General features: G+C 42.9%; 2 protein-coding genes across 3 annotated transcripts; one reads left to right on the top strand and one right to left on the bottom strand.

Annotated features, from left to right (window-relative positions):
• Positions 1–431: 431 nt before the first annotated feature.
• On the top strand, positions 432–11,915 carry rab11fip1a (RAB11 family interacting protein 1 (class I) a). 2 transcript variants are annotated; one of them, XM_068311050.1, is made up of 6 exons: positions 432–1,136; positions 5,352–5,788; positions 5,921–6,824; positions 7,775–9,532; positions 10,131–10,236; positions 10,485–11,915. In XM_068311050.1, the coding sequence occupies exons 1-6, from the start codon at positions 787–789 to the stop codon at positions 10,686–10,688; spliced, it is 3,759 nt and encodes a 1,252-aa protein (XP_068167151.1). In that variant the 5' UTR covers positions 432–786; the 3' UTR covers positions 10,689–11,915. The 2 variants fall into 2 exon arrangements, with proteins under 2 accessions (XP_068167151.1, XP_068167152.1); XM_068311051.1 differs by lacking the exon at positions 7,775–9,532.
• Positions 11,916–12,407: 492 nt separating this feature from the next.
• prlhr2a (prolactin releasing hormone receptor 2a) lies at positions 12,408–16,011 on the bottom strand. Its single transcript, XM_068311656.1, has 3 exons — positions 15,967–16,011; positions 14,398–14,872; positions 12,408–13,205 (listed from the first exon to the last, which is right to left on the bottom strand). Exons 2-3 carry the CDS (start codon positions 14,856–14,858, stop codon positions 12,569–12,571), a joined length of 1,098 nt encoding a protein of 365 aa, XP_068167757.1. The 5' UTR covers positions 14,859–14,872; positions 15,967–16,011; the 3' UTR covers positions 12,408–12,568.

Below are 16,011 nucleotides of genomic sequence, written 5' to 3'. Positions count from 1 at the left end.
AAAAAAAAAAAAATCTCGATGAGAAAAAAAACAGAGCTTTTGGATATTCTTATTGATACGTTATTTGCTCATTTTATTCTCCATCTGTGGTTATTTTTATAACTTCAATCCCTGTATTTACTTCAGTATTTGTCTTCAACAAATCCATGACAATTGTTAATGCAAAAGGATAAGGCAACTTGTTTTGACATTTCTAAGAGTTAGTTTAATATTGTGTTAACCGTTAGTTGTTTTCACTTTTTCTGAGCTGAAAAAGATTCCACTCCTGATAAGACTCTTGCATTTAACGGTACACACTTAATCAAGGTCCGCCTCCTTTCTATCCAATCACAAACGGACTCTACATAATGACAGAATTATCAACCAATCGGTGAGCAGTATACGCAATAATGGGTGGGAATTTATAAACAACACGGAAGTGAAAGGCTTATTTCCTTGGGGAAAGCAAAACAAGTTGAGGATTGTCATGAACGCGTCTTAAAGTAGCTCGTCGTGTCGCAGAGATGTTCTGGTCGGGTTCTAGAGATTAGAACTGGATATAATCGAATTCTAAATCAATTCGAATAGTAGTTGAAGCTCAGCTACACAACTACGAAGAAGGGGGGAGGAGAAATAATACTACGACGTGAGCTTCAAAGTGAGCTTCCTGGTCGTGGTTAAGCTAGGTAACCGAACACCTCAAGCCGCAGAGCACGACGGAGGCGTAAAGCCAGGTGAGGAAAAGGCCAACCATCATCTGTAACGCATCTCAGATCGAAACCTGGTGGAATTTAACGGACTTTCAAGATGTCTCTGGCCGACCAGAGCCAGCAGTGGTTCCCGACCAGTGTCCAGGTAACGGTGCACCAGGCTCGAAACCTGCGGGTCAAGGGCAAGAATGACACCAACGACGCCTATGCCATCATCCAGGTGGCTAAAGACAAGTTCTCCACCTCGGTGGCCGAGAAAAGTGTCGATCCGGTGTGGAAAGAGGAGGCTTCGTTTGACCTGCCGCTCTTCCACCCGGGGAACACGGAGCGCTGCACGCTGTATATCATCGTCATGCACCGCGCTCATGTGGGGCTCGACAAGTTCTTGGGTCAGGCTGTGGTGAACCTGCTCGATCTCCATGACAACAAAGCCCGCAAAAAGACAGAGTAAGTGACACTCATGACTTATTGATGGCCGGATCAGGTGTTAATTCAGGGTTTCAGGTTGTAGAAAGTAAGAGTTACCCTGAGGAATCCTCATCCAAAAAAAAAAAAACAAACAAAAAGAATTTAACTTACAGAAAGCCACAGCAAGCTATGCTAACCATCAGTGTAAACAAAGTTTGATCAAACCAAGTTTAATTATATTTCAGTGTGCAAAAGATTTAAAGGATGGTGTAATGTCTTTGTGTTTATTGAAACTTTGTTCTTTAGACACTCTTTCCCTAATTTATTATGGTTTAAGCCTAACAAAGCTGTTCCATTTTAGTAATCCAATTTCTTAGACATTTGCCCTCAACATGAAATCATTTGCAATTTCCTTTCCACCAGCGGTGAAGAGATTTTGTCAGACTTTCCACTGGTAGGTTTGAACTGTTCTTACAGTAAGGCCTCATTCAAAGTGCTAGTAGTTCGAATTAATGAGAATGAATCACTGTGTTTAAGAACATCCCTTGCTTGACTCATCTACATTCCAGCGCCACTCGGGTGTCTTGCCTTTCTAATCAGATCAGGTTTTGGTGATGAGTAGAAAGTCAAATACAGCAGGCTATTATCACAGTTAAACCAGAGCTTCTGTTTCAAAGCATGAACACATTGTGCTGGACTCTCTCCACCTCCCTGCTGTTATCAGTGAGAAAAAGCACAATCTGTTAACGATGGTGGGAGATCAGTCCTACTGATTCCATTCCCAGCCTTCCGTCAATCTGCAGCTCTCGGTTGGAGTTAAGAGGATTTTGTCACTTACAATTTCACGACACCGAAATGAGAACATTTTTTAGCATTACTTGTGTCATCTTTTGCATTGTTCTGGCAGTTCCTCTGCACACTCCCACATTTGTTCGAATCTATGAGGTGTTTTGACGTCACATGAGTGACTTGGGTGTGACAGCACTCAAAATAACACAATGTTTTTGAACTGGGACATGAACTCCCTGTTATTAAGAGTTATTTAAAAAAGAAGTACTTGTTAAAACCTTTCCAAATTAAAGATCTTTGGTGAAGACAGACATGATGTACCAAGGGCAACCTTGATGCTGCGCCAGGCTGACCTCACCCACTTTCTTTTTCTTGCTTTTTTTTACAGTCATATCTTAAATGTTATCTTTTGTTTGTGCAGTAATTTCAACACTTTTATAGCAAAGGTCACTCCTCGCCTTAGATAATGTGAACTCCTTCAGACTCTCCTACATGGCGTCCTCCCTCGTCCCCTGTGAAACCTGCTGCCTGCGGGCGGGTATTGGATGTTACTGTATTTACCCTGAAGCCTGCGGTGTTCGATTACCCTCCTGCCTCTCTGCTGATATGGGGCGTGACGTGGAGGTCTTTGTTATTCTTCGAAAAGGAACCTCTGCTGCAGCCTCCTTATACAATCATCTGCAATGAAATGACGTTATAGGGCCATATATCAGTGTTTATGTGAGAGTGTTTTATTGTCACAAATCATGAGGCATAAAGATGAATAATCATGTAACTATTTAATGGGTACGTTTTTTATTACATTCAGGTGGTTATATGGTGCGCAAAGATTTAGAGGTTTGGCTTGAGTGCATTTTTTTCCAAATATAATTTTAAACAAGTGTTTCAGATAATGGATTATTCACAGCCATGACTAAACATTACATTCATTATTCATCAATCTGCTGCTGATTTCCTTGATCACACTATTAATTTTTAAATTTTCTTGAATAAAAACAAATTAATTCAATTGACATCACTTGACTAACTTGATCTTGTTTACAATTAATCATGACAGCAAAAGGCAATCAATCCTCACAGAGTCAAACCTTATGGCGCTCATTGTTTGGCCACAATTAACCCAATAGAATAATTATTTAGACACAACATTGAATCAATGCCAGTCATTGCAGAGTTTGTTCTCTGAAGTCATTTTCATTTGTTGGGCCTTGATATTTATCTTGCAAAGACAGACATTAAAACCTCTCCTTGTCTGACTTTCTTAAAGCCAAGATGAAAATCAGGATGAGAGAAGTGGAATAAAGAAACGGCTGTAAGATGAGTCAAGCAATATCTTCTGGGATTCTAAATATATTTCCCAGTATTGACACTCGCACTGTGTTTTATGGACTGAATACATTCTGGTATCGACTCAGAGAATAATTTACATGCTCCTGTTAATTATTAGACGCACAGGAACCTGTTCAGTGAGTTAATTCTGTGCCGACAGAAGAGAACATGTTTAGTCTGGAAACAACCACAACAATGTATTGTCCTCAGATCATCAACTATGGAGCTTTCTCTGCTGTAATCCCCACAGACAAGAGAGAACCAGCAGTTTCCTGACTGCAGTGAGAACATGTGATCTCTCTGTCCTTGTGCTGAAATATAGTTAGGTCTTGTTTGCCTTGGCTGACCTGAGTTGGGGTGGGTAATGAGGTATGTTTGAATTAGGCTTAGTGTAACTTTCATGACATCAGGCGCTGTTCAACACCTCCCTGCATGCTGGAGAGTCTTTGAGGAATGTTGGTTGGCTTCCAGGGACCAAGTCGTTCTGGATGTCTGCTGCAGAACATAACGCCATTGCTATGTGTTATAAGCAAATGACTTGGTAGATGTCTTAAATGTTCCATAGCTTATCTATAAAGGTTGTGTATCCTGGAAGTTTTTGTTTTTGTTCAGATATTTCCAGTAAAAGTTGGAGAGTTGAGTAAAGAAGTAATATAATTGCTTTCTAGTTTAATGATTAACAATGTTAAAGCGATAAACACCATAGGACCACATACCTCTGCCAGCAGCTTTGCCATTAAAACACCAACAAAAATTGTTTTATGGACAAAACAAATTTTTTTAACTTTCTTGAACGATCCAACTAATGATAATATTACCAATGTGATCTCACATTCCAAAGGACAGGTTTTTAATGTCAACAAGTTGAGTAGTTGACGTCAACCTATCATAGAACCATTGCTTTTAGGTTCAGTGGCATAAGGAGGTAGGTGAACTGGTGAAAAACAATCTGTTGTCAGAGACCACGCCAAACTTGTTGAGATATCTAAGAATGAAAAGCAAATACGGGCATCCATTTAACATTCAAATTTTGTTAACCGAGCTGAAAAGATGAAGTTGGTGTCAAGGAACTTGTGTTAACAGTTTTTAAGAAGTTGATATTAACGGTTGGAGAGAGCTCGGGTGGAACAGAAAAGTTCAAAAGGGGAAATTCCTGCGTAAAGGGCAGTTCTGCGACCGCATTAGTGAATCTAATAATAGCAACGCTCTAATTATGAACACAAAGCGTCTGTAAGTGTTGACACCAATAGCTAGATTTGGCGGGGCTCTCTAGAACACACCTACCATTCCCTGGTAGACAATAAGTGCTGATTCTGTAAAACAGAGAGGACATGATGGGGGAGGATAAACAAAGCTGCACTTTATTTCAGGCTTTATCTCTGGTTGTCATGGCACCAAAAACAGGAAGTGGAACAAACAAACTGTGCGGCCAATGACATTCACCATTCTCAGGTCTAGCAGTTAGCAGCTAGCAGCAGCTAGTTAGCAGCTAGCACGCTTAATTTACAGTATATTTGAGTTTTTTATTCAAAATGGATTTAACCTCCCTTTAGTGAACCTGGACTAGTATGTAAAATAAGACAATTGTAAAAAATGCTATGACCCTGTTTTGTCGGTCTTCAATAACAAATGTATTTATATGGTGATATATTACAGACATTAACGGTAGCAAGTCCTCCCACTGACACCAATGAGAAATAGTGTTTTAAAATTTGAAGAAAGGAATTTCATTTCATTATTAAATCATTATTATTTCTTTTGTATGACAAGCACTTGTTTTTCATGTTTGATTAGAAGTGTCAATGCACATTGATATGAATGTTTACTTTTAATCAACTTGCGTCATAAATTGTAGACTCATGTTTATCCTGAGACAAAGGCAGGGGATGATGTCTCTGCTTGAAACCAGACGAGGTCAGATGTCTCACACTATTGGTATGTTCTTTATTACACTGGGGAAGATAAATCTTGAAGGATGAATATGAGGATAAATTACCTGATGGGAAACTCTGGGCTTATAATGAGAAAGAAAAGCCAAGTATGAAATTAAAGCCTATCATTTATTCTCAGGAAGTTCCTATAGTCTTGCGAGGATTCCATCTTAAACACGTAATTAATTTTGTCTGTTGTCTGCAGTTGGTTCAAGCTGGTGGACAAGAGTGGAAAAGAAGACAAGCCAAGAGGGGAGGTCCTGCTGGACATCCAGTTTATGAGAAACAACATGTCAGCCAGCATGTTCGACCTTTCCATGCAGGACAAACCGCGCTCCCGCATTTCCAAGATAAAGGACAAAGTCCGTGGGAAGAAAAAGGACGGCTTCTCTGACTCGGCCTCCGCCATTGTTCCCTCCGTCAGCCACGGTCTCACCGACAGCGATCAGGATGCTGATGCTCAGTCGCTCGATCAGACTCCCGGAGTGAAAAAGAAATCTAAGCTCAAAACACTTTTTAAGCCTAAATCTAACTTGGAGCGCAACATCTCCAAGTCTATGTCCACACTGGGGAGTCTCCCTGAGAAGAATTCCTCACTGAGCAGCAGCCGCTCTTCTGGCCTCAATGTAGAGTCTCCTCAAGGTAACCTTTCCATGCGCAGCTTGTCCTTACCTTCACAGGTCTTTCTCACCTTTGTTACACAATGCTAGGAAAATACTGATGTTTTGCATGTCAACAATAACGTCATACCTCACTTTCTCTCCCCTCCCGCAGTTAAAAACAAATTCAAATTCCTGGGACACAAGAGAACGGGCAGCTCGGACAGCAAGGTGTCTGTAGGCGCTTTCTCCCTGCTGGGCCGCTCCAAGCAGAGCAACAATGACCAGAACAGTCTCTGCGTCAATGGCAGCCATGTTTACGCTGAAGAGGCAGAGTCTAAAAGTGGATCCAATCTCAGTCTGAACAGCTCAGGTCAAGGGTCTGTGGAGGATGTCCCCAAACTGACTGTAAATGCAGATCCGTTCAGAACTGTTCCTTCCATACGGATAGAGCAGGATACGACAACAATGGAGCAACTACGCCACCAAGAGGAGGAGGAGAGAAGGCAGGCTGAGGAAAGACGCATGGCAGCGGCCAAGAGACTAGAGGAAGAGGAGAAGTACATGGCTGAGTCCAGGAGACTGCAGGAAGAAGAAGATAGAAGATACCAAGAGGAACAGGAGATGAGGAGACGCGCCGTTGAAGATGAAGCGAGGAGGAAGAGAGAGAGGGAGGAAGAGGAGGAAGAGAGGAGAAAGCAAGAGGAGCAGCGCAGGAAGCTGGAAGCGGCAGAACTCCAGAGGTTTGAAGAGGAGCGGCGCAAAGCAGAAGAGCAGAAACGGCAGGAAGAGACCTCCATGAGTGAGAGGCTGACGTCCTTGTTTGGAATGATCCGGAAGAAGGATGAGAAAAAGGAGGAGGAGGCACAGAGACAAACTAAAGAGATGACCCCTCAAACCGAGTCAGAGCCCAGTCAGCTCATTTCCCAGCGCTCCACCAACCCGTTTGAGGACATCCCCCTCAACGCCGATCCTCCGGTCAGCTCCGCTGATCCGCATAAGTCCGGCCTCAATCCACTAACACCCTCTGCCATGACGTTCCTCAACCGGGCTGCTAAAGTGTCTGCAGTCAAACCCAGGTAGGCCTCCCTCTCAATTGTGTTTCTACACTCATGTGAAGTCACGTTGCTGCTGTGATGTGAGTGAGATGGCATGAGGAATGCTGTTACTGACACTTGTCTTAGACTTGCTTGACTGGAATTTGATCTTTGCCTCCAGGAGACTAAGTGAAACTGACCAAACTGCTGCCAATTTATTCGTAAGGTCATGTTATCCAACAAAAAAAAAAGCCTGACCACATACTAGGAATGCTTTTTCTTTATCCATGCACAAAGAAGAGGCTCATGGTCTTCAAAACAAGCAGTAATACCGGAATATTCAGTCTCATCCAACATCAAGTTTGTCAACTCCGTCAGAATTTCCCTCCTCTTTTTCCCGTTTCTTTTTGTGTTGACTTAACCTGTTGACTGCCTGATTCCACCCATTGGTCGATGGACCAGTTTGACCGGTTTGGTCTCCGTTCAGATGAACATCTGGGAGTGGCTTGAGAGGCTTGTCAGGAAGTTTTGGAACAGGTAGTGAACGGAGCTCGCAAAGAGTGACTGAGCTACAGTCTTGGCTGCTTTGCTTTGCTTTTGGACGTTTTCTATTTGAATTTCGGACTGGATTTTTCATATTTGAATCATAATGGTAAGCGGCTTGTTGTTGCTATTGTCATTGATTTACAGGGGTTTTTATTCTAAAGGATGTTTTCTATGTGGTTGAAACAGGTATTTGGGTTACTTAGTTGTCCTGATATGTTTAATTTGAAGCCACGTTATACTTCCTAAAAGGTGAGAAATGATTCACTGTTTCAGAACGGAGGCTTGGTCTAGTGTTGATTTAAGAAAGATTTAGTGTTAAACCATTTTAGGAAGTTGCACAGGAGACTAAATGCTATACAAAGCTGGTTAAACTGGTGACGGGTTTGTTCATTGGTGGAAATGACTTAAGAAAAAGTGATGGTCTCAATATTTTCGCTCTTTGGCAGATTGGATAATTTTCTGGAGTCTGAACTTCCTGACTGCCAAACCCCCAGTCAGCTGTGTCCCTCCCCAGCAACCTCAGAGTCTCCCCCCTCTAGTGTTCCATCTGAGTCCCCTCATACTTTCTCCATCCTCGACTCATCCTTGGCTCCGACAGACCTGTCCGGTTCCCCTCGAGGCAGCACCGAGAATTTGTCCTCTGAGGGGTCTTCACCAACAATGGCAGATAGAAAGAAAAGACTCTCCATGCCTCCTTCTCATCTGGGACCCGGGGCCCAAAATGGAGGGAATCACGTTGGTGTGAGGGATTTCAATAACCCTGCATATGTAGAGGATAATGGATTACAGCAAGGCAAGAAAATGTCTTTGCCACTTCCTGATTATGAAACTCTATTTCCTCAAAAGAGACACGGAGTGCAAGGGCAAACGCGATGGGACCACATAATTGCTGAAGTCAATCAGAAGCACAGGGACAGTCCACCAGAGTTTCTGGGTGAAGAGATGAGCGTGGATGGCCCTGTTCAGGGTAGACCTGGTCTTAGGTCGTCATTCCCGCAGGAGAGTGCTGCTCCGAGGCAAACCCAGACATTCAATCAGGAGCCCAAGCCTTTACCACCAAAAAAAGCAGCCCCCCCAGCGCCTCCTAAAGCCCTCACACCTCAGCACCCTCGATCAGCAGATTCCAATCAAAAACACAGCCCAAATATCGACCCCCAGTCTCCCATGAGATCCAATCCACCTGCATCCCCAGGATCTGTGAAAACGAATACCTCAAACAAAGAAATCCCCTCGGTTAGATCCAGAGACGGTGCCACGAAAGTCTTGCCCCCAACGATTGCGCCTAAATCAGTTAGCCATATTCACAGGGACTCTGCAGTGTCAGAGGATAAAAGAAGTGTGCAACTCAGTGCGAGCCAAGAGGCACCCATGACCATGCCTAGACAACGCGTAGCTGGTGCAGAGCCGGTAGAACAAGTACATTCCACCATGCCAAATGTTTTCTCTGACAAACACATGAGCGGTAGCATCCAGCCATTATCTGGTTCAAGTTTGATCAGCACAGATACAAAAGACAGACGGATACAGGAAGACTTTGCAGATTTTGACCCTTTCCCTAATGCTGGGTTTATTTCCAAAGATCCATGGGCACAAGTCAAGCAGAGCCAGGAGGTAGATGGTATTTACACAGACGGTGTCCAAAGGTGGCAGAAACTTGAAAATCGGGGAATGACGGCAGAAGATCTCGATGACATTTTTAATCTAGAGAAACCCACAGATCCATTCGCTAGTTTTAATAACAGCGACTCAAACAGAAACACTGAATTCAGGGGAAGAGATGAAGATCTTGCTTTCCAAAGAACAAGTCCTCAGAGACAAAACCAGAGTCTTCCATCCGCAACTCAACCGGATAACAGGATGTTTAAGTCTCAGCTACAAACTGTAGAAGAAGCGACGCTAGCCACAGATAAGCAGGGCTTCTCCTCGAGAGGTGTTGCATACGAGTCCAACACGCCAAAGCTTCAGGCTGATCTGAGAACACAAGGCATCGTGCCTGGACAAGAGGATCCGTTTGGAGCTGAACCTTTTTCTGCGTTCTCTTCCTCGACCTCCTTTGCGCCCCTGGAGGTCGTCATGGAGGAACCTGAACCTCAGGCGGGAGATTTGTCTGGTGGAAGGATGAGGGCGTGGGTCTCCCCCTCTGAGGTCCAGCACGTCGCTGCCCAGAATAGCAATGGAGGCGCTTTATCTTTTACTCCACGCAGGTGAGATCGAGCAGGCCGTTAATCCGGGCTTCAAGCGTCTCTCTGCTGGTGTGGCGTGGAGGCAGGTTCCTCGGGCGAAGCTGGGTTAAAGCTTTTGATTTCTTTGCAGAGTTCTTTTTTTTTTTCGCAGTAAAATCTGAATTTTGGACCCGGATTTGAGAGATTTGGAATTCTTGCAAAAGAGTAGATTACATTGTTTGGTCACCATGGAAGTGGATTTCCGACAAATATCACGGAAGAAAGAGATCAATGTTCATTGTAATGAATTACGTCTGTGAAAATGATGATGATGAGCTTGAAATAATGAGATGTTTCTGAAATTAACATTTTATTTACTCATATAAAATCTGACTCTCACTACGAAATCAGAATTCTGAGAATGTTTCTCATTAGAAATAACTCATTATTCTGGGTTTCTCATCATCCTTGAGGCAATAATTCATTATTTGAAAAAATAAATCATTATTTAGACACTAGACACATTACTTTAAGAGCTGATTTAAATGATGCTTTTCTCTCCTGCTTATTTTTTTGCTTTTCTGTGCTCCGTTTTATTTTTTTCAAGGGCTTTATAATGAGGACTTTACTTTCTTCTCAGGCCTCACCCCGTGAAGCCCATGAACTCGGTGGAGAGCCAGCAGCCCGTTAGCTACCCCGCTGTGAAGGAAATAAAGGTCCGCGACTTCGCGCCAGGAAGGATTCAGGTACGGTCCTGTTGACACAATTTACAAACTCGACACCCCCTGGAGCTAATAGCAATTTCCAGAAGGAGGAATTCTGGGTTGCATTACATAAATCTGTTTTACCTGTAAAATAAACTACTTTGTGCACATTTATATTGACGGTTAAACTCATCTTTGACATTATAAATAAGCACTTTGATCAAACAAGTCTCATCCAAAGACTTTATGAGTGGAGGATTTATTGTACCCACCCCCTCCCCTCCTGTCAGGTGCCTCAATCGGTGGAAAGTGGACCGTACACTCAGCTGACGCAGGAGGAGCTGATCACGATGGTGGTGAGGCAGCAAACCGATCTGTCCAAGAAGAACGCTAAGATCGTGGAGCTGGAGGAGTACATCGACAACCTGCTGGTGCGCGTCATCGAAGAGAAACCCGCCATCCTGCACGCTCTGAACGCCTCCAAACCCGTGTGAGGCCAACACAGGAGAGACTCCCGCTTACAGACGCAGCCATGTTTGTTTTGTGCGTTTGTACTGACCTCTGTGTCGAGACACAATCTCTTCAGACTGAGAGCATATGCACTTTTTTAGTCTCGTAAATCTCGTTAAAATTTATTTAACAATGCTGGAAAATTGTCCCCGAAAAAACGTTTTCGGTTCTTTAAATAACAAGCAAATCTAAATACATAGAGGGGGAAGAAAATTCATTTTTTTTCTCGACACTAAGGTACAGAGATTTGCTTTCCATCAATTTAACAACTTGATTAATATTCTATACTTGATGAAACTTGAGCTTTATTTAGCGGGCTAATAATGCAAATAAAAACTATTATCTCTGTTCTTTTATACTCGTTAGGATTTGTGTGATAACAGATCAAATGTGTAACTGTACAAACGTTACACAAATTCACACAACAGCTTAATGAGGTAAGAATATTCCTCACAGCTACAGTATATATTTGCAATAAGGTGTTTCAAAGCATATCTGCATGTTCTATCAATACTGAGTGCAGAAAAAAATGGAAAGTTTATTTTACAGATGCAGTCTTTATTTTCTTTGCGGATTATTACTATGACTATTTTTTAAACGAGATAACATTCCTTCTATTTTACTCACCACATTTGAATGTAAGCTGGTCGTCCAGCCCTTAAAATAATATTGTGCCTATTTGTTTGCTGCAAAGAAGTGTTCTTAAGAAAACCAGCAATACGTACAACAAGCAGCGATGATGATGTGTCTGTAGTTGAGTTTCTGTACACAGCATGAAGTATTATGCAAGTAATGGTACGCAATAAAGCTGTTTGTTACATTTATAAAAATTAAAACCCAGGCTTCATTTAAAAAGTCATCAAACAGTAATCGTCTCTGCAGCAGCAAACCCATCGACTTGTCTTTGTATTTAAACTTCACTACAGAATGAAACCTTTATATGTTTTTTATTTCACCTTGTCAGATATTAAAGCAATATTAATTTTAACCTGTGCCTTCACCAAATTTTTCCCGATCTCATTTGAATCTGCTTTGCTGGAGTGACAGTTGTTGGCTACCTGTTTTTTTTTCTTCTTCTTCTGGAGACCTTTGTGAATACAGTTGTAAATGTTTGTCCTTCAACAGCATGAAAAATGGCTGCAGCCGGCGTGAAGCTTATAAAGAAGTTATGATCGACGGTTTTATCAGAAATAAAGACACTAAATCCTTCACCAGATTCTTCTTTTGTGCTGTTTATTTTATGTACATATAAGAAGCCAAACGACACATCGATGAGCTACAAACTCGTTTTTGCACGTCGATGAGGAATCTTGACAATGAATACATATGATTTTGATTCTTAGCGACAGTTAAACCAATAATTTAATGATGGCACATTCCAAACAGATATTAAAAAAAAAAAAAAGCTCAAGCAATAAGATTTTGCCTTATTTGAAAGATTTCAAAAATAGATGTTAGATATATAATTTTACAATTCAACATGGCAGCTGATCCTTAAATAGGATTGTGTGTGAATAAGATTATAGAAACCCTTTTGTCCAAAGGTTTTCTGTAGAATGTGAAGCGGCGTTGAAGATAATGAGTTAAAATTAAATAAGTCAAAGAATGGAGTTAAAGCGTACTTAGAATACCAGAACTCTGCATTCACTCCTCACCTGTGGTTTCCGGCTCAAGGCTACCTTGGATAAGATTTTTATTTTTATTTTTATTTTTTTGAGGTAAAGTTGGCTCTAACTTTTTTTTTTTTAAAAAGAAGAAAACTTCTCCCTTCCCTTCCCTTTAAACAGATCACCACGGATCCCGTTAACGCATGGCCTCCACTGTCCAAAACGCGTGACCGACTGCAGCCCGACCCACGCCGGCTTCACAAAACCACGCTCGCCGTGGCGCAGTTGTTGGCCGAGATGCCGATGCGGCGGCGACAGGTGAACATTTTGCGGAGCTCGGCCCGGAAGCGGTCGTGAAGCCACGCGTAAAGGAACGGGTTGCAACAGGACGAGCTCATGGCGCACAGGTGGCACAGCAGCTGGATGAGCAGGAAGTAGCGCTTGTCGATCAGGTGGATGTCGATGTCGCGCAGCACGTTGAACACGCTGATGGGCATCCAACACACCCCGAAAGCCGCCACCACCAGGCTCACCAAACGAAAGGTTTTGCGTTTACGCATGCGCTGCGCCTCGGCTTGGCTCTGCGTGTGGTGGCCCGGTACGACGCAGTTGCGCAGCTTGACGGAGATGCACAGGTATGAGATGCAGAGCGCGGATAGAGGCAGGACGTAGGTGATGAAGAGGGTGCTGTAGGCGTAGGCCAGCCGCTCCCTCTCCTGGCCCATCCAGAACTCCTCGCAGATGGTGAAGCCCTCGGTCTTAAACTCCACATGGTAGGTGTGAGCCACGGCCGGAGCCACCAGACCGCAGGACAGCAGCCAGATCCCGGACAGGAGGTAGGTGCAGGCCAGGACCGTGATGCGCTTCTTCAGAGGATGAACTGTGGCGTAGTATCTGTGAGGGAAAAGAGAAGAGGATGCAGATTTAATCCATAAACAGCTGGGAAAAACGAAGACGACATGAAAAATGTTAGTTCTTTAAAGAACAGAGGAACAGAATTCCCAAATGCAATCAACTCTCAGATGATGGCACTGCTGGGGGGGGGGGGGGGCTGCAGATCCTCATCATCTATCTAGCGAGGCAAACCCCTCGTTTATTCGCGCTTCAAGATGAACAGCTTCACTACATCGCTGAGTTTTAGTGGGTAGTCACGTGATACCGTACACGCATTCCATTGGCTGACAGCATCCCGTGTGTGCGCGCTGTGTTCTGATTCTCACGGAGCGCAGCGCACTTCCGTGTATTAAAGAAACGCTTTTTTAAAAAAATACTAAAGTGTTTAAAACGGTCTATAAGAGTGTTGGGGAAAAGGAAATACAGATATAAGGTGATTTTAAAATGCATTAACCGCGAGTAACAAGGGATTACTGCAGTAATGCTTTCGTAATGTGTTCCAGGACACCAACCCGCGAAAAACAAAATTCCGTGATATATGAATTATTTTATTATTTAAATTAATGCAAAGGTTTACAAACCCTCCCTGTACTAACATTAAACCACCAGTGAGGGATTACTGTGCAGTCAGCAGAGCCATCAGCCGCCACCACAAATGTCTGGTGCACTTTAGTTGATGACTACCTCACTTTTGCAAACTTCCTGTTATAATGTACTATTTTTTATATTGTATTTCTCTTTTTTTATTGGTGTTTAGTGTTTTTGAAGTTTCATCTAATGAAAAATTGTAAAATGTTCTAAATGTTCTAAATGTGATTGAAGTTTTTTTTTGCAAAAAATCTTCTTCTGAAGCACCTTATTGCTTCATCTAATGTAAAATTGGAAAATGCTTGAATGTGATTAAAGTGTTTTTGCAAAAAAAAATGTTTTTAAATCCTGCAGCTGACGACAAATGACGTCACAATGTCAGTGACGCCTCAGAGGCTTTCTGACAGGCTGTTATGGAACAAACCTAAAGGCCGAGGCGGAGTAAAAAAAAATTGCTTTTTGCAGTTTTTCTCCAATATATGGTGATATTACTTGGAAATGTGTGTGTTTGATTCGAATTTACTTTGTTTGTTGATGTGAATGATTGTTTCACTTGTGATGCATTCAATCAGAATTGTAATCAGTGCCCCAGTCCTGCACCCACCTGTCCACGGCAATGGCGGTGAGCGTGAAGACCGACACGTACACGGTCACCGGCTGGATGAGGTACACCAGGTAACACATGAAGCGGCCGAAGACCCATCCGTGCGGGTTGAAGGCGTAAGCCAGCGTGAAGGGGACGCACGTCGCGCACATCAGCATGTCGGAGAAGGCCAGGTTCCCGATGAAGAAGTTGGTGACGTTGTGCATCTTGCGGGTGCGGCAGATGACGTAGAGCAGCAGGTAGTTGCCGAAGACGCCCACCAGCGCCACCAGGATGTAGCAGGGGAGGATGAGCGGCTTGTAGGACTGCAGCAGCTCGACACCCACAAACTGGGGGCTGCTCTTGGAGGAGCCGTTCTGCAGGGACACCTCAAAAACCGGACCTGCGCTGCTTCCGTTCACCTCGTGTGAAACGCACGGGGGGGTGAGCTCAGCTGCCCAGCCGCTGCCTGCGCTTTCCATCCCGGAAGGCTGGCCTGGGAATAAAGTGCATGTATGTACTTGTTGTTTATAGGTTTTGTCAAATGATCACCTTTTTAAAAAAAAAAAAAATTACAATTAATCAAGTTAATGATGTTTCCAGTCCTTGTGTTGTCATATTTTCAGTCTGGCTCCAAACCTCAAACTGCATTCATTTATTTTGTGAGAATAAAAGTTTTTTCTGACTAATTAAAAGCAGCCTTTCTGTCTCTGCTTTGAAGTCTTAAATGAGTGGATCTTTCTTCTTCTTCTTCTTACCGCTGATCCAACGCAGCGCCTCTATTGCCTTTCATTGATTTCATCAGCTTTTCAGCACAAACCCTGAATATAAAAGCAAACATTTCTGCTTGACTCAGAAGCTGCTCTGGAATAATAAACTCTCCTCAGGCGCGTCTGTTTGTTCCAGTTCATTTCAGCTCAGCTATCGCCTGAATGAGGCTCTTTGTAAAGAAAATCTATCCATCCATCCATCCATCCATCCATCCATCCATCCATCCATCCATCCATCCATCCATCCATCCATCCATCCACTTTCACTCTCACTGAAGTCAATAAAGCGTCGATAACGTGCATGCATTAAATATTAATTATAATTATCTTTGACGAGCCAAAATGAAACATTTACCAGCTAATCAATCCCTGAAGAAGAGAATCTAATTTTAATTGCATAAAAAAAGTCGATGATTCGACTTTTGACTGCCGATTAATCAATAATGTTAAATAGATCAGATTTATTTAACAGGTTGGTTTTCTTTACGCACGGAAGTTTTTAAAAACAAGCGCAAAAAAAACAACAACACAAATTCACCACAGAGATGCACCAGAAAGCAGCATCCAGCCTTAGAACCTGTCGATGCTCTGGACAGACAGTATAAAATATCTGGTTATAAAGGGAAGGGAATTAAAACCCTCTCAACTAACGCACAACACACACACACACACACACACACACACACACACAAAAAACTTCCCGGGAAAATGAAACCATTCCAAGTTGCATAGCAACAAATTTCACGCCTGTGTTTTTACAATTTCTTTCCGTCTTAATCAGAAATTAGATTTAAATAAATAAATAAGTAAACACACCTACCGTAGGTCTTCAGCGTGCGGGAGAGATCCAGTGCGCTTCAGGAGA

The sequence above is a fragment of the Antennarius striatus genome, chromosome 3 (genome assembly GCF_040054535.1).
Source record: "Antennarius striatus isolate MH-2024 chromosome 3, ASM4005453v1, whole genome shotgun sequence".
In the NCBI taxonomy this organism is placed as follows: domain Eukaryota; kingdom Metazoa; phylum Chordata; class Actinopteri; order Lophiiformes; family Antennariidae; genus Antennarius; species Antennarius striatus.
This window is presented reverse-complemented; position numbering and strand designations above follow the sequence as displayed.